Here is a 26,629-nt window from a genome sequence, read left to right on the forward strand (position 1 = left end):
TAAACTTTAGATAAGATATATAGACAAGTTACTTGTTATAGTTAGTTTTTCATCTCGGATCCGCTTTAATGTTGTTTAATCCACTCTGAGCCCGCAGGTTATCATCTTTACTGATGGCAAACAGGAAACAAAAACACAGCTGCCATTATCTTCTATATACTCACCGACTAACTAAAAGGCAGGAGATACTGCTTGCTTGGCACTTGGAAAATGTTGTTATTTCCCACAATGCAATAAGGTTAACAGACAGGAAACTGTCAGGACCATGGCCCTGACATCACACGCTGGGAGGAGTTTTACCACAATATCAGCCACACAGCCATCTATACAGACACATAGACCTATTCAAGAAAAGGTAAAGATTTCTTGTGGGAAAGGGAGTATCTGCTACTGATTGGGATGAAGTTCAGTCCTGGGTTAAAGTTCCTCTTTAAAAACTATGGTGTGAATTATTTCAGAACATAGCATTGATTAAGGCCTTGTTCCCACTACACGCGATTCACACCATAATAATCACAAGTGCACAGAAAAAAACGCATGCGTCTTTCCTGTGTGCTTTAAGTTCTGCAGTTCGACCAAGGCCTGCTATTCACATACATGCTGGAATGTGGCCCTGATACTCTTTTTGAATACTTTATAAATGACGGACCCACTTTATTCCTCTCATGAAAGGTTTGCCTTGTGATCTGCCGCATACATTTCTATACACTAAAGGACGAAATATTGAAAGCTGCTCGCTCTAAATCTGAAATTGATTATAAAGGTGCAAAATTGATAATCTTACAAGATCTTTCACGCATGACTCTCCAAATGAGGAGGGCTCTGGGACCACTGCTCTCAGTACTTCGAGAAAAACAAATAACATTCAGATGGGGATTCCCTTTTCAATTAACTGTAAATCACGAAGGCCGGTCAGCTATTCTTAGAACACCAGCTGATCTACCTAGCCTTTTGCAGACCTTTGAACTGCCAAATATATCATTAGGAGAATGGCCATATCATTATATTGCACCAATACCCCCCCAGAGAGAGAAATGGCATACGAAGGGAGTAAGAGGCCCTGAAACAGAGAAATAATGGAACCTTTTTTCTCTTTCTCCCCCTCCCAACAGATAAAAGTATATGTATTATGTCTCTGTGAGGTTGGGAGTAGGATGGTTCTTTTTTCAATGTGGTAACTTATAAAAGGGGGTTTTGGTGAAAGGTGGAGTGATGGGATAGCACACAGTGTTTAGGTAAAAGGAAGTGATTGGAATGGTGTGATTTCATATGGTACATTTATAAATAAAATTGTAACGGAATTACCGGGCAGGTGGCGTGTGGCGGGAGGGGGGGGACGAGGGGGGAGGGGCACTTTTGTTCTTATGGACTCTCATGCTCCAAAGCACGATCACTTAAGTGGTCTTCTGACCACCTTCGTGAATATTGATGTTGTGCTGCAGGAAGACAGCGCCCCTATAGGGGAGGCTGTCTCTCCTTGGGGAGGGGGCACTGGCAGGTCGGACTGTGGGGCTTTCCATGCGGCGGGCGTGCCAGTGCCTACCACCCGTTTTTGTTTTGTTTCTTTTTTCTTTTTTTCTTTTTGTTGTTGTTTTTGCTGTTATTTCTTCTTCCCTTTTTTCAGACATACCATGAATAAAATTTTCTCAAGGAGCATTAAAACTGGTCCGAATGGTCGTGAGAAATGGGTAAAGTGACCATTATGACTTTAAATGTTAAGGGGTTTAATGAGCCAAGGAAGAGGTCCCAGATTTTATATAATGCTCACAAACAGCGTGTTTGCATTTTAATAATACAAGAAACGCATTTTAAGTCGGGGCTTACTCCACTGGCTCATTCAGAACTCTACCCCAAATGGTACCATTGTACTAATCCAGATGGAAAATCAAAAGGGGTCTCAATAGGTTTCCATAAATCTTTTAAGTTTGAGTTTATCGATAAAAAAGTTGATGATATTGGGAGATTTATTTTTGTTAAAATTAAACATTTATCAAAGTTATTTACGTTGGCGGGTATTTATTCCCCCAATAAAAATCAAGGTAGAAAATTGTTGGGATATCTATCCGAGCTACGTAACTTTATGGAGGGTCATGTGGTAATAGGCTCAGATCTGAACCTTACATTGGAACCAACTTGCGACTCCTCTTCTGGTCGATCAACAACACCACGTAATATTTTATCTAAAATTAAATACAGATTGAGAGACCTTCGGTTAGTAGATGGGTGGAGGGTATTAAACCCAGGTATAAGAGATTATACTTTCTTCTCCCCCTTACATAATATGCATAGTAGAATTGATTACATTCTTGCTTCACACCATTTGTTGGACCTTAATTTCCAATGTAGTATAGGGCAGATGTTATGGTCGGACCACTCTCCGGTGATCTGCTCATTTATTATTGAGCAAAACAAACCAGAATTCTCATGGCGGTTGAACAGCGCACTTCTAGACGATTTAATCTGTAAGGAAGAAATACAGCGAACAATAGCTGATTTTAAATCCGCCCATATTGGAGACCCTACAACACCACTAATAAAGTGGGAAGCATTAAAGTGCGTCCTACGGGGGGTGTTTATCTCACATGGGGTACGGATCAAGCGAGAGAGGTCACACCAGGTATCTTCCCTCTTAGCTGAAATTCATGCTCTCGAAGTAACGCATAAAGCTCATAGAAAACCGGGAGTAGCTATCAAACTATCTAAAGCCCGACACGATCTATTACAGATCTTAGACACTAAGACATTATGTTATAGAGAGAAACTAGCAGCTAGATCATATGAATTTGGTAATAAAAGTGGACAGGTATTAGCTAGACTGATACATCCGAGAACAACGAGTACTTTTATTCCCCAAATTAATTCCCCTAGTAAAGGATTGATCCATAGATCAAAAGATATTGCAAACATCTTCAAGGAATACTATGATAATTTGTATAATGTTAGAAGCAAATATCATGATCTCCCTACAGCTGAGCTGAAAGACAGGATCTCCACATATCTGAAAGCTACTAAATTACCGGAGATCTCCTCTGAGATCTTAAACTCACTAGAAAGAGACTTCTCTGAAGAGGAGTTAACTTCAGTTATATGTGCTTCAGAGAGCGGTAAGAGTCCGGGTCCAGATGGCTACACAGCTCCATTTTATAAGACCTTTAAGGGAGATCTGATCCACCTGTTATTAGAAGCATTTAACACTGTTTCGTCTACTGAAAGGTTCTCATCACAGGCCTTACAGGCCTATATTACCATATTGCCTAAACCAGGTAAAGATCCTATGGAGTGCTCTGGGTATAGACCGATATCTTTAATTAATTTGGACATAAAGTTTTTCGCAAAGCTGATTGCGAATAGGTTGTGTCCATTGATTCCTAAAGTGGTCCATGGTGACCAGACCGGATTCGTGAGCCATAGAGAATTAAGGGACAATGTGCTCAAGGTCACTACTTTGATAGAATACGCCCAACGAGAGGGCATCCCTAGTTGTCTGGTGTCTGTGGATGCCGAGAAGGCGTTCGACAGGGTCCATTGGACCTTTTTGGAACTCACCCTCCAAAATATGGGGCTGAGGTCGGGTATGTTACAGAGAATTATGTCTTTATATTCTTTCCCTACAGCTAGAGTGAGGGTGAATGGTCTCCTGTCGGACGCCTTCGAGGTCCACAATGGCACCAGACAGGGATGTCCTTTGTCCCCTATACTGTATATCTTAACTATGGAGCATTTTGCAAATGCGATTAGACTGAACCCCTCCATCTCTGGGCTTAGGATCCGGTCTGGTCACTACAAGATATCTCTATATGCAGATGATGTGTTATTGTTTATTACATCCCCACTAATTTCTCTCCCAAACGTGCTTGCCGAGATTCAAAAGTTCGGAGACCTAAGTAATTTTAAAATAAATACCACTAAAACAGAGATCCTGAACATTAATCTCCCTGGGCAGCTGCTGAGGAAATTACAAGCCGCCTTTTCTTTTAAATGGCAACACCAGCATATAAAATATCTAGGAATACAGGTCCCATCAGATCTCTCTAAATTATATTCATTGAATTATATACCATTATTACATACGATATCAAGAGATTTAGCTGCCCCTACATATGGTAAACCCTCATGGATAGGTAGAATAAATGTCCTTAAGATGGACATTTTGCCAAAATTTTTACATGTAATGCAGGCGCTTCCCCTATTCATCCCAAAAACAGTCTTCAAGTCAATAAGGTCAATATTCGCCAAGTACATCTGGGGTCATAAGAAGATCCCACGACTTCGTTGTTCTTTGCTGTGTAAGTCTAAGGAAGTGGGTGGGTTAGGACTCCCGGATATTGAATTATATCATAAGGCTATAGCCTTATCACACATAGTAGACTGGCATTACAGTAGAGAATCTAAACAATGGGTGGAGCTTGAGTCACAGATCTTAGAGTTGGACATGAGGGCTTTACCTTGGACCCCTAAGAGACTTAGAAGTTCACAATCTAATTTACCTTTGTGGGTTAGGAATGTGCTGACAGTATGGGATAATTTAATACTTAATAACCAGCTAGTGTCATCTATACCGGGGCCATTGACTCCGATATTTGACAACCTAGCTTTCCCCCCTGCGGTTGGAGCCGAAACCTTTATGGGTATTTCTAGGGAAAATTGGCCACAGTTGAGGGGGGTTTTGGTGAGGGGGATACTGCTTCCCATGGTGGACATGGGGAAGATTAGCAAGGAGAATTCTGGGTCACCGAACTGGCTCCAGTATCATCAGCTACATAGCTACATTAAATCCATTGAGAGGGACCAAGGGATATGGAGAGACTGTTCGAAGTTTGAGAATTTGTGTGTGAAAGATTTCAGACCCGAACATGTTTTATCAAAAATTTACCAAATCCTTGGAGACATTACATCAAACCCCTTTGATAATATTATCTCCACATGGGAGGCAGACCTCGGAAAATCCTTTTCAAAAGCCGAATGGAAAAAATCACTGACCCTGACCCATAAATCATCTATTTCGTGCTCAGCCCAAGAGAGGAATTATAGACTATTAACTCGCTGGTATCGTACTCCGGCTCAGATATGTAGATGGCAGGAGGGACTTACAGACACATGTTGGAGATGTGGCCAACGGGGGGGAGATTACATGCATATGTGGTGGAAATGTGACAGAATACAAGGTTTGTGGGAAATAGCTTTTGGGTGGTTTGATGAAATGAATCAGTGCCGGACTGACCATTGCCCAGAAATAGCCTTACTATCTATGTTCCCTGGCAAATTCAGCCATGAAAAAAGGTTAATTCTTGGTCATATTATGGGGTCAGTTAGATATGTGATAGCTAAACATTGGAAAGAAGATAGATATCTAGGAGAGGTGGAGCTAGCAGATGCAATGAACAATACAATGAGAATGGAAGAGCTGGTATCCTCGGCACATGGGAGGGAGGACATGTTTGCTGGACAATGGTCACTCTGGCTTGATTATAGAGAGACTCTTCACAGGCGTGTGGAGATGCACATATAAGTAGTTACCCAGAAATATGAGCGACTTGGAATTTGGAGCGTAACATATAGCATCTTATAATCAAATTCTTTTTGGCTCAATCACGGCAGATATACAGGAGCTAAGGCGTGCGTGCGCACATGGGTGCGGGCGCAAGGGTATGTATATGTAGGTATGCTTATGGGCATATATAGATTTATAGATAAGTATATGTACATATTTGAGGGGAGGATGTCCTTTTTTTTTTTTTTTTTTTTTTTTTTTTTTTCTCTCTCCTTCCTTCTCTTTTTCCCTTTCTTCCTTTTTTTTTTTTTTTTTCTCTTTCTTTCTCTTTTTCTTTTTCTCCTCTGGACCTACAGCTCTGTGTGACTCTTTCGATTAGAGCTGAGGTCATAGGAGATATATATAGAGAATACAAGAATCCAATCAATTATTAAGCTTATTCTCGAGCTAGCATGAGGATCAGGTTATTAAGATCAGAAGAGAGAAGCTTGAGGAATTACGGTACTTGTTGTCTTCTATAACATGGGGCATATGTTTTGTAAGAATGTGATTGGATATTCCATGTAAATATGCATTTGTATCATTTGGACTTAATATCAATAAATTATGATTGAAAGAAAAAGAAGGAAAAAAAAAGAAAAAAAAAAAAAAAAAAAAAAAAATGAAAGGTTTGCCTTAAAAGACCATGTCAAGCAGCAGAAAACAGACAGTAGCGATAGTGCTGTGAGTTCAGAACTGCCCTTCCTGTCTTACCTCACAGAAGAGAGATTTTCCATAGCATAATGGGGTTGGTGGCCTGTTCCCCTTCCCACCTGGCTGACACTGCAGCTCTGCTTCAGCTGCCAGCCAGTCAGAGCCTCCCATAAAGCAACACTATGGGAGGTTTGCATGCGCATGGTCTATTTAGTGTTAGTGGGCGTGAGCTCCTACTGGCTGACAGACGATGCAGAACTGTGGTCAGATCTCCAGTAGACCAACCAGGGAGGGGAACGGGCTGCATACCCTTTACACAACAGAAGATGGCTTATGGTGATTATGGCAGGTAAGACAGGCGAAGGTCCTGCTGTCTGTTTTCTGTTTTTTTTAGTTTTCCCTTCAGGTGAGCGATAAGATAGCAAACAATTACCAGAAGTTTTCTTTTTACATGGATGGACCAATAAAAAACAGTTTTTTTCTTTTACAATGAAGAAAAAAATTACAAATTAGGTTTTAGGTGTGTATTATGTCTATTGCCATAAGTAAAACACTTCGAAGTGTCAAGTATTGAGCTGCTCTTCAATTGCAAGGAAATGTATTTACATACTGCATTTAGGGATTTTATTCTGCACTTCCAAATGAATATCATACTTTAACATATGTAGTTATATTTGTTTAAAAAGGGTAAGAACTGCTTAAAGTGTACCTAAACTCTGGGTGTCTCTTTTACATAAAACGTATTTGTAGGTTCTTCTCTGAAGTATGATTAGTTTAAATATTTTTACTTTGTCTGTGTGAAGCCCCATTCCTCAGATGGTCCTATTTCCTGCCGCCTGAAGACTTCCTGTGAGTATGCAGAGAGGATGTGGGAATATCCGAGGAACCGGGAGTTCAACAGAAACATACTGAAGGTGTGTAACTAATCATGCCTCAGAAGGGAAAATACGATACCAACAACTTTTATTAACAAAAGACTTCCAGGCCCCTATTCAATTTACCTTTCTCTTAAGTTTTCTTCCAGAAGATTTTTTTTCACAACTTATGAATAAATACATTTTAAGCTTCCAGCAAACAAGAAAATACTGAAAATAGATTTGATGTTTCTTTTTTACCTATCTTTGGATAGTTTTTCAAATAAAAGTGCAGAAAAGTTACTTTTTTCCAGAAGATGAAAAGAGAAAAGCCAGGAGAAACATGAGTTGCATATGGGCACCAGAGTTTAGGTAACCTTTAAGCTAATTTTGGCAGATATGATTATTTGCTTATGCATATTTCTTTCAGCAATAAGGCTGTGGACATTAGCATACATGCTTGCTGATTCGTCTTAACATCATACGGAACTCATCCTATAAGAAGACAGATAAAGAGACTGCCACTGATGACCACCTTATACAAATGTAATATACTTGGCTGTCATCCTAATACAGTGATGGCTAACCTTGGCACTCCAGCTGTGACAAAACTACAATTCCCATCATGCCTCTGCCTTTCCGAGTTATGCTTAGAGCTATCAGATTATTGCAAAGCCTCATGGGACTCAAGGTTAGCCATCACTGTCCAAATACTTTTTTAAACAACCACAATGATCCAATGCTCAACATCATTGTCACATTACTGGCTGTATGCTTGTTCCAAGTCAGTGATACACATTGCAAGTAATAAAACCAGCCTAGCACATCAGCACAGTAACAGCTGATCTCCAGCCGTAATGTACACACATTTTCAGCTCCTGTAGAACTGGTCATGCTGAGACTGGAAGCACAAGATGAAAGGGATGAAATGCTGGTCCACCAGACCGAGGATCATCAAGGTCACAGAGGCAGGTGCAGGCTTTCTTCCTGCAACTTTTTAACAGGATGGACAATCTACAGTGAACTTCAGACACCCGGTCTGATTAACTGCTGGGAAAGAACATGATAGTTTGAAAGTTCTTTTGAAAATTCCCCTGTGACTGCAGAGAAGCTGTGTGAGAAAACGCGGAAAAGCCGCTGCGCATACTGACAACAAGGCGGCTGATTCCGCGTCCAACGCGGCGGTTTGCACGCGGAGGCGTGCGCCTGGTAACATGGCAGAACGCGGAAAAGCCGCTGCATGTACTGACAGCGAGGCGGCTGGTTCTGCGTCCAGCGCGGCGGTTTGCACGCAGTAGCGTGCGTCTGGTGTGGCTGAGTCTGTTAGTTCACATAGGTTTAGGAATACGCGCGCGCGCTGAGAGGCAGAACTTTTATGACGGCTAAGAGGGGACCAGCTGACCAGGCTGGTCAGCTGACGCCAGAGCAAGTTTCTATTGGTCCATCACTTAGGGGTGGCGCCAGAGAGCGCTACACTATATATAGTTGCTGCTGGCCAGTCACAAGTTGTCTGCCGTTTAGAACACTACGTGGAAGCACTCAGACCGTAGTCAGATACTGCAGTGTGTTTGAACCAGGTGGACCTGGGAATTCACACTGAGCCAGATTACTTGTATTGTATCAATCTGCTTATGCTTAGACCAGTTCCAGGGTGTAGAGATCACGGACCTCACACCCAGACTAGGGAACTTGTGTTACCATTCTGTTATACATCAGGCTAGTTCCAGGGTGTAGAGACCACGGACCTCACACTCAGACTAGGGAACTTGTGCTACCATTCTGTTATACATCAGACTAGTTCCAGGGTGTAGAGACCAAGGACCTCACACCCAGACTAGGCATTGTTTGATATCCGTTATGACCTATTGCTTTCCTGACTACTCCTCTGATCTCTGATTCGGTACCTCGCATATCTGATTCTCTGTTGCCAAACCCTGCTAGCCTTGGATATCGAATCAACCTTCTGTCTATGTACCTTATCTGACCGTGTGTTGCCGACCTGGCTTGCCCGACCTTGAGAGCTGTCTCTACTATTAAGAGATAGTCTCCAGATCGCTCAGTGACATTCATCTTGAGTGTCACTCTGGACCTTCCTTCTTCCAGCCTGACTCCGCCCCTTGGGGAGTCTCAGGCTACTGGAAGGTTTCCTTATCTCTAGAGCAGTATTGCCCATACTGTCTCTAATTTCCTGTGCTATACTCAAAGTATTACTGTTACACCAAACACTCACATTGTCCAGGTGTCCAGAGGTTAGCAATATATCTGTATTATCGGCGATTCTGCAGATCATCAATGATCAGGTATATATCTGCATTCTTGGTGATACTGCAGATTACCAATAATCAGATTCTCTCTGCGTGCTGACACCGATCGTTACAAGCTGTAGGAAGGATATGCTGATGAGCAGGCATAAAATCCAGTAATTTCTATATTAGCATTTAAGTCTGAACCAGTGATGTAAAGTAGATCCTATAGATCCTACTACAAGGGAAAACTGCCCACATACATAAGAGGAGGGAAAGAATAACAAGACAAGGGTCCCATTCAACAGAGTATGAACCCAGCACAGCACCTGAGCTATCAGGAATACAAATGCCTATAAAGTATCAATCATTTACACTTGATTAGGGTTAGTGTCATTACCAATCTGTCATTCTGGATCGCTAAGTATTGTGGGACACCAACACACACACTACGTTCTCTTCAGAGACCTCTCAGAAAAATCTTCTCAGCCAAGTTTTTCTAGTTTGTGTGTATAAGCTTAGTGTCCATTCATCAGGCGATCAGGCGATGTAAGGGCAGATCGACCATGTGACAGATCTCTCTCTGATAAAATTTGAACAGAGATGGATCTGTTGCCTGCCCATACACCACAGACTGCTTTCAGCATGAAATATATAAGCAATCAAAGTGGGACACCTGACCTTTGATGACAGCTGCTGGCTTCCTGTATTCTCACAGTGCAGACATAGCTGCACGATTTTTATGTCTGGACATCACTCTACTGACAAAATTCTCTGTTCTCTCGTCCATGAAACCCTTCAGTTCTTCACAAGAGTAGTTGTATTCTAGACCTACAACTGTCCTTTTACTGTATTAAGACATATTTAGTCATTGTGACTACTAAAATTTATGACTGTTGGAAGTTAGTAGGCTCCATTGTTATCTCTGTGACCTTTTAAACTGTATGTCTGGATATATCTTTTAGCGTTATTTAATAAACATCTCACTTTTTGGCACCTACTACTGTGTACTGTTGGCTTCCTATAATATTGTGTTGCAATTCATTTAGAAATAAAAAACACCTAAGTACTTCTTTACAGACCCAAAAAAGCAGTTCTCCTGTGCCTTGCTCAACTTTCTGTTACCTCACCATATTGGCCATTTCAGAATAGGTGAGGGAGGAGAGGTAAGGCCAGCTCAGAGTCATCTGTCTGATCAAGGGGCTCATCCATACAAAAGCATGTTATGTGACCGCCCATGTTAATTAATAGGGGGGCACACATCTATTACATTTTTCTTTGAAAGAAAAAAAAACTTGGGTTATGGCCCAAAAGTGCACATTTTACATTAGAAAGAAGACATAGGTGTTTTAACACACATTTTACAACCAACTTGCCAGCCTGACACTGTCCCCCGAGTACTGTACATTACGCATCCTGCGCCTATCCGCTGCTGGCTCTGGGTTCCACATCCATACATGCGCCCCATGTGGTTAGCGGAGTAATGTGGTCGCATGTGTGACATCAAACACGAGCCCACATGTACACCGGCTACCACGTGGGGCGCGTGTATGGACGGAGGAGCCCGGAGCGGCCGCGGACGGGTAATGTATAGTGCACTGGGCACCAGAGGAGCACATTGACCGTTTGTTGCTCGTCCTGATATCGCTTGCCTTTACCGATGTTAACGCGATCGGCCATGACAGCCCGACATCTTGCAGCAAGCCCGACTGATTAATGAGACCAATTTTAACTTGAAATTGGTTGCATCGTCGATTGGCCATGCATTTGGCAGCACCGATTTTCATCAGATTTGATTATGATAATTGTAACGGATGGCCGCTCAGCCCCCAAATCGCCTGATGTATGACCCAGTGAAGTGGTTGAGAAAAAACAACAATGCCGAATGCCTTTCCCTATTCAGTCAGGCAACCAGGGAATCCTGTAAAAACATCTGATTGTTGCTTAATTAAATCCAATCCGTCTACTATTTGTATTTATCTGGAAAAACTTACCTGTGGTGTGTCCCAATTTATCATTAGAGTGCTGAGTGAGGTCAATAGTTCTGTCTATTTGAAACATTTTTAAGTCTTCTTCATCTAAGGCAATATCTCCCCAAAAGACAGCTATAAAAAAGCAAACATAAAGAAATTGAATCATTTGGAATTATATCTGTTCTCTGTTCAATGTTCTCACATCTATGAGGACAACATTCCAACACATTAGCAGGGCCATTGACTCTAGTATTGCGCTGTGATCCTCCTATACTGCTATGGTCTTGTGTGTACAGACATACCCATTCGTAAATATATGACAGACATTCTTGGCATTCTTAGACAATGTTCGCATACTTGTAAAGTAATTAAAAGTTCACAAAAGATACGCACATTATTTACAACAAGCATGTAAAATGCCAATACACTTTTGGTTAAAGTTCTATGCGTTTATTTATGTGGTGATGCAGATTTTTAATAATGAGAAAACGAGATAATTAGAATATTTTTTAGTGAGCAAAAAGAAACACTTTTGCCAAATTTGGTGTTGCTTACAAGAGATGCAAAACAGAAGGTAACCTTTCTTAAAACAGAAGGTATTTGCGATTTTTTAGGTTGGCGTGAGCTCTGAGGTGTCCCACAATGCATCACCACTGAATATGCAAATCATCTTTTTTTTGTCCCTGATAACTAAACACATCTCCAGAATTAATGGAATGTAGTGATATGTCAGCTTGTTAATATTACAGAGCCAAACTATTCCAACATGCTTACAGACTGTTTCGTATTGGTTGATACTCATCAGTGCATGGCATGGATTACTACATATGGCTCTATGGGGTAGGACTCGAGACACTCAGAGTCACATTTGCCCAGCAAGTTCATGGTGAACCAGAACTCCTGGAAGTGTGTAAGGGGCTGAAACAGATCAAAAAGCCTTCTTACTAAAATGCTATGCAAAACAGTAAGGAGGCTTTTTGGTCTATAAACCATTACAGACATTGGGGGTGAAGAATGGTTGGCCTGACCATTTCCAGGGTATCCCTGCTTCATCAGAGGCCAATACAAACAAACTGGGGAGATCCGTAAATCCATTGTCAGGCCAACCTTCCTTCACTCCCAGTGTGTGTAATTGTTTGGTGCCCTGAGAATCAACAAATTAAGTGTTTACAATTTGTGAGAACCAGTGCCTGGTCTTCCTATCTAGTAAAAATTGGGAACAGTTTGACTTGCTAGCCACTGTGCACAGTCCAGGACTGAACAATTCTCTGTATGTATGTTTGCCTGGAGTATTGTGTGTCAGCCAACTGGATCTCCTTTGACTTACATCAAATTATTAAGGAACCCAACAAATGAGTGAGGTACTCATGTTTGCTATTACATTCTTCTAGAAATATTGTAATAAGGCAAGCATATGGATATTCAAAGCATAACTCCACTGGTTTAAATCTATACAACAATTGTTATCACTTCACAAGGTGTTTTGAAATGGACATTAAATATTATTTTTTCAATTCACAGCTACCATACATACAAGTGTACAACTACCATTTCATTTTTTGGAAGCCAAAGTAACTGCGTAAAAGATACTCAGAATTCTCCTCTCTTATGGTGTGTACACACCTTTGACGGATGTTGCCCGTCGAGGATCAGAACCTGATCCCCTTGGGCATCATTGCAGATCCGGGCCGCACACACACACGTCAGCTGTGTAGCTGATGATGCACTCTTTTGCTATGCGGGGGGACGCCAGCTGTCGTGTGTGACATCCCGCGGTGGGCGGGGGAGTGGCATGAACAATTAGATCAGCATCACTGGAGTTGAATAGATTTGCCCAGCGGATGGCTCGCGGTTTGGGGTCGGGGTCACTGGCTGCCATACACACGCCTAATTGTCAGCTGAGGTGGTCATTATCAACTGCATCAGTCGACTTAAAGCGGAATATAACCCTGCATTTCAACTTTGCTCTAAAACATTATTTACAGTATATTATATGCAACCAGCATTTTTTTTTTAATAGACCAGCATTGGAAGGGTTACACAGGGCTTTAAAGTTCCTGGGCATCCGAAGCTCAGATAGTTACATTTTGTTTACATAAATGTATCTAAGTGTTGAATGTTACACACTTTGGCTGTCCTCCAGCTCAGTCAGAGAGAGTGAGTCACATTCAACACTTAGGGCCCTTTTCCACTAGCAATCGCTAGCGTTCACGCTGAACGCTAGCGATTGCTGAATCGCAATTACCGGCGATTCCCCGACGTTCGCGGCCGCGATGCTGCTATGCTATGCACTGCATAGCAAAATCGCGGCAAATATCGCTCCGCCGCGCGTTCGCGTTCCCGACAAAAACGAATCGCGGTAGTGGAAATGACCTACCGCGATTCCTATGTTAAAAAGCAAACCGTAGCGATTGTAAAATCGCTAGCGGTTTGCGTTTTTGCGATTCAGCCAGCGCAAACTGTGCTGCGGTTTGCGCTGGTGGAAAAGGGCCCTTAGATACAATTATGTAAACAAAATGTAACTATCTGAGCTTCGGATGCCTCTGCAGAAATCTCCAGGAACTTCAAAGCCCTGTGTAACCCTTCCAATGCTGGTCTACTAAAAAAAAATGCTGGTTGCATATAATATACTGTAAATAATGTTTTAGAGCAAAGTTGAAATGCAGGGTTATATTCCGCTTTAAGTCAGGCATGTGTATAAGGTTTTAGTTTGTCTCATTGGTGGACACATCTGCATCAAGCAGGAAGTTAAACGTATTGCATCCTTTTGTACCTAGCCTGCTTTGCTAGGTTTACTGCAATAACATAGTCACTCCACGGAAAGGAAGAAAAAATTAACACTGTGTAAGCATAGGTGATATGTAGGCACCCTGAGGCTACACATCACAGTTTTAAATCCATAGCAATACGCAAGTACTGTGAAAAAGGGAGGGCAACCCTGCATACCATGACAGTTAAGGTTCCCCTGCCTACTGTATGTGACAGTGCATTCAAATACTGTAGTGCCACCACATCACATATGTTAGTACGCTAAGGTGGCTGTGCATGGGCCAACTGCAGACAGAACAGATAAATTATCAATATTCTTTGAGCTGAACATCACAAAGAAGCGATCAATTATCACACATTATCTTCCAGTTGTTATCAGATTTCTAAACATATCTGACAGAATATTCAGTTTTACCATCCCTCTGCTAGCTTTGTACTACTTGGCACTGTATAACAATTATTGTATTCAAACATGTGGCAGCAAAAAGAATTCAAGCAGACCCGAATAAAATTATGGTTTCTAACCAAAATATTGAACAATCTGCGGCTGGCTATGGATAGTTTTAAATGGAAACATGATCACTTTATGAGTGTAAAAGTCAATGCTGTTTCAGCATTTTCCGTAACGTGCCACACAATATGGTAGACACATACAAGTAAGAGGGAAAAAATGATTAATTTATAAATAGAACACAGAAAAAACAGAAAGAAACAGAAACACATCAGCCTTTAAGATTCAGCTTACAGCAGTTTGAAAGCATCATTAATGACAAAACAGGGTGCTGCTTGTAGATAATAATGAACTATCTGTGGATCTCGCTGGCATCAAGCTGACAGGTGGACAGCTACCAAGGACAGCTCTTCAGGGTGTGCCTACATTAGATGCATCAACAACATGTAATTACCTCAGACAGATGCTTGACAAGCATGGTCACTACAAGGTGAAACACCGTCAATACAGCTGACTTGCTTTGACTCAGTGCCTAATTATGCAGCAAAATATTCCTAATCATTTCTTGTTGCTACAAAAATTGCAAATACATGAGTCTAATTGAACTGCTTATTTCTTCTCTATGACCATGAAGTGTGCACCAGTGGGAGGTGGCTTTGTACACACAAAGTCAATTTTGAAATATGAATATTTCAACATGTTTGTCCTGATTTCTTCAAACAACAACCATTGTGCATGCGTTAACATTACATTTATCAGAACTGAACAAAACAGATCCAAATGGTTCCTATGCAAAGCAATAGGATCTGGTCACATCAGTCCGTCCAGAACGAATCTGTTGGGTCCATTCAGACAACTGTGGGACCTGCATATTTTGTCCTTATCGCCCGGAAGAAGCAGATGGCAATGGAGGCCAACAGCATCGCTGTGTACATTTTGCAAAATACTCACCTGCTGCAATTTTTTGAGTTCTCTGCCACTTCTGCCACTATCCATTCGGGTTCCTGAAATGCAAGAATACTGATCTCTGAGCCACGTCAGAAGCATCAGGCTACAAATGGTTTGCAACAGACCAATGGGAATTGTCCCTCACCAGTTAGGATTCTCATTGGTTCACTGAGTAGTGGACCAATGAAAATCCTCCCTGACGCTCAGAAAGGATTCCCTTTGATCTTTTGCAGACAAATGGGAGTATGATGCTTCCAATGGGGCTTTGGGATTTGTATACCAGAGTTTTTTACATGCAGGGACCCAAATGGACGGCGGCATCAGTGGCGAAGGAATGCAGCCTCAGGTACCAAGCGGGTGGTGACACAAGAATGGAACAGGAAACTGGATGAAAAAAGAGGCCCAATATAACAAACTGATACAATTATATGGAAAACTGATCAGTTTTTACAGGATCAGTTTTTCATCTGGTACAGTGTGAATCCAGTCTTACTCCAGTTGATTTCACAAGCTGAATAATGGAAATGGAATGTTTAAAACATCCAGCATAGACAGAGAAAATGTATAACCTGGTAATTCTCTGCAAACTCCTCTTTTATTGAGACTACCCCTGTGTCACCCTGTCCTACATTTATTTTATTGTTAACATTCAGTCATGAGAGTTAAAGCAATGATACCAAGTCTCCTTGATTCCGATTTCTATATGTATGTCTTGAAATAAAGAAAGGAGGTTGGCAAATGTTAAGGATTCTGAGAATGTACTCTTTCATGCAAGATATCCTACATTTTCAAAAACTGCCAGCCCTTAGAAAAGCCACAGAATTGAGTATGGCTTCTTTCAAGTTCAAATGACAGAAAATTGGGGTTGCCTCGATAAAACAGGAGTTTTCTGTTTAAAAACGCTTTCTAGCCACAATGATCTGCACCTGGCTGTTGAAACCCTTTGGTGCTTTGCTTAGCCTGAGGAAGTGGGCAGAGACCTACGAAATGCCTTGCTTATTAAAAATTCATTTCCACCTCTCCCTTTTTGCTTTTTGATTTTAACTCAGTTTCATACACTCCTGAGCTCCTCTTACCCCCTTGGATGCCACATGTCAGGACCTTACTGTTTTTTTCAAGAGTGCAACCATCACCACCCTCTCTGGGTACCTGAGTGGAGTCAGGTTTGTACATCTTCACCTGCTCCCAGTGGTTGGTTGCTCCCTATGCAACCTCCATTTGTAAGTATTCATTTTCGCCTGATTTTTATTTTAACATACTTTGTGACATACTGCACCATTTGGGCTCCCGTTGTCTCTGTGCTTTCATCCAAGGGTGCTTTACTCACCCTTACACACATTCCTAGCCACATGAAAGGAAAAAAGGGACAGGACCAATTCCATTATAGACATATGCAAAAATATAATATTTTTCGAAAAGAATGGAAAATGTGCATTCAGAGTTGGGATCTGCTTTAAATTGTCTGTATTATATATATACTGTAGTTGCATCAACACCAATTGTTTCATGAGTGTTCTGGGCCTGAATAGCTTTAATTATTTCCTATTTAAATGCAGCAGGGGCTCGCTATATTGGCATTTTAGAATACAAGCCCGTAGGGAGAATTAGAACAAAAGTATGGGTTAGTACAGTACTTGTCCAAATCATTAGCACCAATGGGACCTGCCTGCACATTCTGTAATGTATTTATTGGGAGGTGGTAAATGCACTGCATATTTCCAGAGTACAATTGATTTTCCAGCCTTGCTACAACACTTTTAAATTAAAATCACTTTGATGATTTATAGCACCATAGTCTGAAGACTGCTCACCAACAGCCAGTCAATAGTTCTGTCAATAATAGATCCTATAAAATGCTATAGGCTGCATTTTTACATTGTAATCAGTTGGGTAATTATTGCACAAAACCTTCTTGTTCAATTCAAATGCTCCCTAATGCTTTAGTTCAAGTGTATTTGAATTTCAGCGTTAGAATATGCAGATTTCCCTGTGGTACTCAGAACACAAGTACAGAACCAAACAAAATCACTGCACAGTTAAATGGAAATATTTAAACTGTTAGTTTCCCTGTAGTTAAGCGTAGTTATAAAATATTTTAAAATAACAATCTGATCAATGATGCAACATGTTCACATTGCTTATTTTATATCTTAAAGTGAACCTGAGGTGATGCCATATTTATTTACTTTTAAACAATACTAGTTGCCTGGCATCCTGCTGATCTATGTGGCTGCAGCCATGTCTGAATTACACCAGAAACAAGCATGCAGCTAATCTTGTCTATTCTGACAATAATGTCAGAAACCCCTGATCTGCTGCATGCTTGTTCAGGGTCTATTGCTAAAAGTATGAGAGGCAGAGGATCAGTAGGGCAGCCAGGAAACTGGAAACCAGAGATGAGTAAGGATAAAAAGTTTTATACATACCTGGGGCTTCCTCCAGCCCTATCCGCACAGATCGCTCCCACGCCACTGTCCTCAGTCTTTTCCCTCTTCGGTACCGAGTCCCGTAACTTCCTCCAGTCGCAGCCAGTTTTACGCATGCAGTGCGCTACCTCAGTCTCTCCAGCGGAGAATAGTACTGTGCTTGCGCAGTACTATTCTCCAGGCAGAGAGAGACAGAGGGAGCGCACTGCGCTTGCATCAACTGGCCGAAGTTATGGGATCCGGTACTGAAGTAGAAGTCTGAGGACGGCGGCGTGGGAGCGATCCGTGCAGATGGGGCTGGAGGAAGCCCCAGGTATGTATAAAACTTTTAAGTGTACTCTTCTCTGGTACACTTTAAAAGAAAGTAAATATGTCAGCCTCCATATCAGTCTCAGCTCAGGTTCACTTTAAAATACTGGGAAATATGGTCATGTGACTGTTTACAAAAAAAACTGACTCATCATCAAATCATACTGAGGATATGCCAGACTGCTGAAAAGATCTGCATAGGTGTAATAAGTAGAGCAGACAAATAATATAAGCATACAGTAACAGCCAGTGTTATAAAATTGGGCTGAAATCAGTAAAGCAAATGAGATGCACTATAAATCAGGGCCCTATTATAATAAAATGTTAGCATAAAAGTATTAGTACGCTAACATTTTAAATGCAATGTCAGCCAAGCACTATTTGTACCTAAACTGATCGCACAACATATGGTAATTATTATGCTATGTCCAAAAACAACCAGTTCGGAGAAAAACACCCCACTATTTCTCAGAAAAGGACATACTTGTGAGAATGAAACAAAAATCTGGGGCTGTTAGTGGCAATTCTCTTTCACCCTGTATCAGATATCAATGGTTGGGAAAACAATTATACAACATGGCTCACACCCACTCTCAGTATCTTAAACTATACATACAGTATATTAAGAGATTAGGAAAATGGATATAACGTTGTTTACTTGATTCTAAACATGCCATCTTCCAGACTGTTGTGGTCCTTTGGCCTCAATTCACTAAGACCCTGCTAGAGATAATAGGGCAAGAGAAAACTTACCTCCACACAGTGAGAGAGTTATCTTATCTCTTCATTCCTTAAGTTACCTCCTCTGTAGTTAATTTACCTCCTCTGTAGTAAATTTACCTCCTCTGTAGTTATTTTCACACAAAGTTCATTAACAGCCTGTCTTTAACTTTAGAATTCTGGAGTTATTTTAAGTATTGAAGAGTTAACTTTAGGTTTAGGTTTGCCTGAGGTAAAATGTGTCCTGAATACTAAATGCCTTATCACTATGGTGATGACTCTAGAAACGTTATTAAAGATAGGAGATAAGCTTAGTGAATTGAGGCCTATGTCTTTTGTATTCATAGTCACTTAAGGTGGTCATACACTTATAGATTTGCCGCAGATTTAACCATCAGATAGATTTCGGTCAGATGCCTGTCAAGTCGAATCTGACAGAAATCTATCTGATGTGTGCCACACACTAGGAACAGTTTTCCAATAGATTTCAGAAGGAAATCTATTGGCAATCTATTGACAATCGATCTAAATCCATTATTGGACCATTAGATCCAATGCAACTCTATGGGCCATCTATCTGCTGCCAGCAGCAGATCGACCTAGATTTTCCATCCTCTCAGATAGATTAAATCAATCAAAATTGATCGAAATCGGATGCAAATCGATCTTTAGATTTGAAAGAATCGATTTCTGATCTATGGCTGAAATCGACCAGAGTATGGGCCCCTTTAGGGTCCTTTCACACTTTACACGTTGCATTGTGATAAAATCGGTGCTATGCACAGTGAAGCATACAGTACACTGAAAGTATGCTTCACTGCCACTGAAGTTGTGGCAGTGTTGTAAAACTTTTACTGCCACTGACACCAGCCGATCCTCGAAGCTCTACATTAATGTTTTTACAAATTATAAAATATTCTTTAACTGCTTCAGCCTAATGGACATGATCGTCACATCCATTACCACAGTTGCTGTAGCTGTACGAACATGATAGTCACATCCGTGAATTCCGCCAGGTGATATGCGTGATCCCAATGGCCCGCAAGTCAGGAGGGATTGGTGGAAGGAGACATGTGTCCTCTGAGCCAATCTGTGCCTGTTACGTGAGAATGATAGCTGTTACAGCCAAGCAATCTCAAAAAAACAGTTTTTGTAACCTCTCAGTACAGGTCCACTTCAACCTAAATTTGTTGCAGTTTTGGTGTGGCTTAGGCCCGGTTCACATTAGCGTTTGCCAACGGAACCGGCCGTACGGTTCCGTGGTCCGTTCCGCTGAGCGGATGAAAAAATGCTGCAGGACCCAATTTTCTGGACCGTTTTGCTCAGCGGAACGGACATGGAAGAATTTTCAGCTACATACTATTATTATTATTATTATTTAGTATTTATATAGCGCCGACATATTACGCAGCGCTGTACAGTGTATATATATATCTTGTCATACTCGTAGTAACAAATAGAAAACTGACAGTTTACAGCACACTGGCTGTAAAAACTGACAGTTTTTCCTCATCCTGATGGCCGGATCCTTACGGCCGGCTCCGCAGAAAAACGCTAATGTGAACCGGGCCTCTGTCCTTATTCACTTTTTCTACCTGTTTGCCACTGGCCTGATATTTGTTTTCCCTTGTCTCAGTCTGCTGTCTGTCTGATCTCTTTGGACTGTACTTATTAAGACTATCAGGCACTCTGTTCAGGTCCGTCTACTGTTGCCAGAGAGGAAAGCTACTGACTGGTAAAAACCATTTTATCAAATTCAACCCTTCCTTCCCTGTAAAGGTCCTTAGCCTTCCTAAACTCTCTGCCTCAGCATAAGCCAGGGACTACTTGCTGGTGACACAGAGAATTCCTTTCTATCCATTCTGTTGTGTATTTTCTCATTGTACAATCTGCTGCTAATGCCCGGGTTTGTGACAAGTTTGCTGAAATGCAAGACAGGCACAGACAAGTCAAATGGTACGGGAATCCTTTGATGACTACATAAACTCTGCTGGCATTTTTTAAACTGCTGATAACGGAGGATTTACTTTGAAGCCTTAATAGTAAGTGACACTAAATGTAATACGAGTAATATGGCATTTAGTGATCCAAATCTTCTTCAGGGTGCCTCCACCATAAATGATAAGGGTGGTGTCTGAGTATAATAATAGTCCTATTTCAACCACTGTGATGTAGAAAGTAAAGGTATTATTAATGGTTTCTGACCTGGTTGGCACTGTGCACAGGTGTTCGCAGTAGTTAAATGCAGCCCTGTTCACTTTACCTTGCTATCAGAATATCAGCATCAAGATGGAACCAGCCCCTTAGTAACCTAGTAGCACCAAGCTAAGGCCCCCAGAGATGGTTGGCCAGTGGTACATGCCAGTGTCATCAGACTGTCACCCAAGCCAACTCAAAACTAGTAACCTAGTAGCACCATGCTAAGCCCCCCCCCCCCATAGATAGTTGGCCAGTGGTATATGCCAGTGCTATCAGACTGTCACCTAAGCCAACTCAAAACTAGTAACCTAGTATCACCATGCTAAGCCCCCCCCCCCCCCCCCCCATAGATAGTTGGCCAGTGGTATATGCCAGTGCTATCAGACTGTCTCCTAAGCTAACTCAAAACTAGTAACCTAGTAGCACCATGCTAAGCCCCCCCCCCCCCCCCCACACCCATAGATAGTTGGCCAGTGGTATATGCCAGTGCTATCAGACTGTCACCCAAGCCAACTTAAAACTAGTAATCTAGCAGCACCATGCTAATTTAAGTTAAAAAGAAAAAAAATACATATTGCCTTTTTAAAATTCTGTCATATCAGAAAGCAGACACCTAACGAATAACAATTATTTTATTTTCTCAAATACTGTTATGCAACAAACCGCTAATTTGCAACGTTTCACACACTAGGAAAGAAGATCTATAACTTTGGACAAGAATATCTCTAATAGAGATGGAAGATGTTGTATAAAATTATTTAAAAAGGAAATCAAGAAAACCCTGAGGACTTCAGCAAATGTTCAGAGCCCATTAACGTTGTATTTACGCACTTCTCATTTCACTTGATCATATGCCAGCATGAGGAGATTTCCCCATGAGAATAATGTGTTGACTACAGCAAAATACATATGCATACTGCGTTACACAAATACGTCTCCTCTTGTTTTCTCAGCTCCACATATAATGCACGTTAATGGGAGCACTGCCACCTGTAAGAGATCTACTCTTGGCAGTCCTGATCCTGCGCAAATAATTTTTATTCCTGTTTATGAGCAAAGTCTATAGGGAGACCAGTGCATCTCACACCCTTCCCTCTTAAATCTGGGTCTTGTTAAACTCCCATACCAAAACTCCCTCCGAGACAGAAGATAGTTGCTGTTGCTGGACTGATTTAACTGAACTTTCAAACAGGGATCTTGGAAAAATCTTCTTATTGCTGAGGTAAGTGCTTTAAAGGGTATTTATCTGTAGGAACAGCAGGCTTTTCTCAACATGGACTGCATAACAAATGAATGTCAGGAAACTTCCTTTTGCATATCTGTTCCTCCCAAAATTAGCCGGATTAATAGAGTGGTATGGACATTTGGATACAGCATACATCTGCAGACACTGCCAGCATTATCGTATTCATTTTCTAAAGATGCTGTCTCTATTAGAGCTGGCTATTACACAAGATGTAAACCACAGATAGAGTTTTAGGATTCCACAGATGAAAACAATTTGGCGCACACGAAACACTAAAATGCCACGCTATACTAAGTAGTAGCATTCGGAGATGGCAGGTGCATGTCGCTGTCATTGTATCCAACAGATTGCCTCACTGGCCAATAGAGAGACACTGCATAGACAGGAGGATAGCACAAACTATGAATAAAAGTGCATTAATTTAAAAACAAAGCACAATTATGGCCTGATGCTAACCCTTGTACACACACAGTTAGTGTAGTAAGAGTTATATGGAGGCTGCCATATTTATTTCCTATTAAACAATACCAGTTGCCTGGCAGCCCTGCTGATCTATTTGGCTGCATTAGCATCTGAATAACACCAGAAACAAGCATGCAGCTAATCTGATCAGTTTTGACAATAATGTCAGAAACGTGATCTTCATATGCTTGTTCAGGGTCTATGGCTAAAAGTATTGGAGGCAGAGGATTAGCAGGACTGCCAGGCAACTGGTATTGTTTAAAAGGAAATCAATATGGCAGCCTCCATATCCCTCTAACTACAGCTGTCCTTTAAAGAGGAACTCCAGTGAATATAATGTAATGAACAAAAGTGTTTAATTTTTACAATAATTATGTATAAATGAATTAGTCAGTGTTTGACCATTGTAAAATCATTCCTCTCCCTGATTTACATTCTGACATTTATCACATGATGACATTTTTACTGCTGGCAGTTGGAAACAGCAGTTATTTCCCACAGTGCAACAAGGCTCCCACAGCGTGATGTCAGAACCATGGTCCTGACATCACACTGTGGGAGGAGTTTTCCCACAATATCAGCCATACAGAGCCCCCCGATGATCCGTTTGAGAAAAGGAAAAGATTTCTCATGGGAAAGGGGGTATCGGCTACTGATTGGAATGAAGTTCAATTCTTGGTTACGGTTTCTCTTTAAAGGACAACTGTAGTTAGAGTGATATGGAGGCTGCCATATTTATTTCCTTTTAAGCAATACCAGTTGCCTGGCTGCCCTGCTAATCATCAGCCTCTAATACTTTTAGCCATAGACCCTGAACAAGCATGCAGCAGATCAGCTGTTTCTGACTTTATTGTCAGATCTGACAAGATTATCTGCATGCTTGTTTCAGGTGTGATTCAGTCACTACTACAGCCAAATACAGCAGGAGCACTGCCAGGAAACTGGTATTGTTTGAAAGGAAATAAATATGGCAGCCACCATATCCCTCTCACTTCAGTTCCCCTTTAAGTCGGCTGAGGCGGCCGATAAGGACCGCCTAAGCTGACAATCAGGCATGTGTACGGCACCTGGGACTCCCAACCCGTGAGCGATGCGCCGGACAGACCTACTCAATCCCAGCGACGCCGATCCTCCCTGAACCCACTATTCACGCCACTCCCCAACGTGCCGCTTGTCATCTCCCTCTCCCCCACCCCCAGCATAGCAGCACAGCGTGTCATCAGCAGGGCTGTGGAGTCGGTCCAAAAATCCACCGACTCCGACTCCTCAGTTTAGGATTCCACCGACTCTGACTCCGACTCCTCGACTCCGACTCCTCTAATTTGCATATTACAATTTTGTTGTTTAAAAGTATGTAACATGAAATTCGTCTCCTAAGCCAACGCTTAGGAATTTTACAAGACAACTGAAGTGAGAAGGATATGTAGACTACTATATTTATTCCCTTTAGACTAAAACTAGTCCTTGATAAGAGTACTTGTAAAAGGTACAAACCGGAACAAAGAACATCTATCAGGCCCTAGGCAATGTAACTGTGGGTACATGTAAGAATGATGTGCAGGTACTCTGCAGGGGAATGAGGAGATTGTAAACAGACAACACCTCTGTGTTCAATGTGGACAGCATTCTCAGTGGATTCCCTGCAGCTCTGTGGGGAGTGCATATGTAGAGTATAGTACTACTGTGTAACAAAGTAAACCTGAGACAGATGAAATTAAATTTTTATACATACCTGGGGCATCCTCCAGCTGCCTTCAGGATAATCAGTCCCTCGTTGTCCTCCTCCACCACCTGCATCTTCTGCTATGAGTCCAGGTACTTGAGCCAGTCGGGCGTAGTGCGCATGCACACACTCCGCCGCCAGGAGCATACTACGCGTACGTTAAAAAGGGGCGATGGGAAAAAAGGGCGCCGGTTTTTAACGATAAACATGGATTACGTTTAAAAATGTATTTCGTTTAAAAGTAATGTTTTTAAACGTTATAAATCATTAAATAATGTGTATTAAATCGGCAATTGTAAAAACGTTAATCTTTCGTTTAAATAATGAAACGCATAATAACGTTTAAAAAAAAAATTACTAAGTAACCCTCCCTGTACCTACCCCTAACCCCTAGACCCCCCTGTTGATGCCTAAACCTAAGACCCCCCCTGTTGGTGCCTAAGTAACCCTCCCTGTACCTACCCCTAACCCCTAGACCCCCCTGTTAGTGCCTAAACCTAAGACCCCCCTGTTGGTGCCTAAACCTAAGACCCCCCTGTTAGTGCCTAAACCTAAGACCCCCCTGTTGGTGCCTAAACCTAAGACCCCCCTGTTGGTGCCTAAACCTAAGACCCCCTGTTGGTGCCTAAACCTAAGACCCCCCTGTTAGTGCCTAAACCTAAGACCCCCCTGTTGGTGCCTAAACCTAAGACCCCCTGTTGGTGCCTAAACCTAAGACCCCCCTGTTGGTGCCTAAACCTAAGACCCCCCTGTTGGTGCCTAAACCTAAGACCCCCTGTAATTGTTTTCGTTTAAAAATAATGAAAAAAAAAAAAAAGTAATGTTTTTCGTTTAAAAATAATGTTTGGGAAAAATATTGTACTGGTTTTCGTTTAAAAATAATATTTAAACATGTATAAATCATTAAATAATGTGTAATCATGAGAAACAGTAATAAAACATTAAGTCTCCGGGCGCCGCTTTTAAAACGTTAGTTTTCTCCGGCGCCCTTTTTTCCTACCGGGCGCCCGTTAAACGATATTTATTATAGAAGTGAATGGCGGCGCCCGATTTGTCCACTAGCCTCAGGCGCCCGAATTTACTGTTTCCGCATACTACACCTGTGCAGCACTATTGCACAGGTGCAGAATGTTCCTGGCTGTGGGAGCGGCATGCGGCCGGACAGCGTTGACTGGCTGAATTACCAGAACTCATAGCAGAAGATCCGGGTGGTGGAGGACAGCGAGGGACTGATTAGCCTGAAGGGGGCTGGAGGAAGCCCCAAGTATGTATAAAACTTTACTTTTCATCCGTCTCAGGTACCCTTTAATTTGTAGTCACCAAACCAAATTTTAACAACATATCAAATTATTTGATTTCATCAGCAAAGGGAGTGCATAAATTTGCATAAATCAGCATCAGTGCAGAATTATTTCCATCTCATTGACCATCTCTATTAGTGACACAGCTACACATCAGGCTTTATTCTTACAGCATAGATGTTATTTAGTATATATAAGAGATCCCTGTGTACACATCATATATACAGTCACAATCAGATATGTATATCTGACCTTAAAAATACGGGGACTGCTTTATTGAAGCAGCACAAGTAACTAATTTTGATTGGTTTATTTCATTTTTGTGGACTAAGCACAGCTATTACTGTTTATATACTGTATATATACATTATTTTTAATGACTATTATCTGAGAAATAGAACATTTTATCATATTTTCTATTTTAATTACAGTTACAAATTCATTAGGAGTCGGAGTCGGTGCATTTTTTCCCGACTCCAGGCACCCAAAATTGCCCGACTCCGACTCCACGACTCCGACTCCACAGCCCTGGTCATCAGATATATATATATATATATATATATATATATATATATATATATATATATAAAACAGAAAAAGGAAGAAAGAGAAAGAAAGATAAGACAAAATCACATAATCTTTTATAACATACTTACTATTACCAATTTTAATAAGAAAAAAACGCTTTCTGTCATCTTAGTGTTCTAGTTACTCAAAATATCAACTCATCTCGCAAATTAAATTTAAACAGGTTATGTTCTTGCTGAGCAGATGACAAAGCGTCAGTTATTCTTCTCCATATCCAATCAGCAAAACATGTT

At 41.4% G+C, this 26,629-nt stretch overlaps 1 protein-coding gene and 1 long non-coding RNA gene across 3 annotated transcripts in view; one reads left to right on the plus strand and one right to left on the minus strand.

Annotated features, from left to right (window-relative positions):
* Nucleotides 1–26,629, minus strand: part of TLL1 (tolloid like 1) — a 219,729-nt gene that overhangs the window by 101,179 nt on the left and 91,921 nt on the right. For both annotated transcript variants that reach the window (XM_068278831.1, XM_068278832.1), the window contains one exon: nucleotides 11,276–11,386. In XM_068278831.1, coding sequence (XP_068134932.1) covers nucleotides 11,276–11,386 — 111 coding nt within the window. The remainder of the gene's footprint in view (nucleotides 1–11,275; nucleotides 11,387–26,629) is intronic.
* LOC137546652 (uncharacterized) lies at nucleotides 20,385–22,006 on the plus strand. Its single transcript, XR_011026315.1, has 2 exons — nucleotides 20,385–20,612; nucleotides 21,768–22,006. It is a non-coding gene; the product is annotated as an uncharacterized lncRNA (long non-coding RNA).

Source organism: Hyperolius riggenbachi, chromosome 1 (assembly GCF_040937935.1).
Source record: "Hyperolius riggenbachi isolate aHypRig1 chromosome 1, aHypRig1.pri, whole genome shotgun sequence".
Classification (NCBI taxonomy): Eukaryota; Metazoa; Chordata; class Amphibia; order Anura; family Hyperoliidae; genus Hyperolius; species Hyperolius riggenbachi.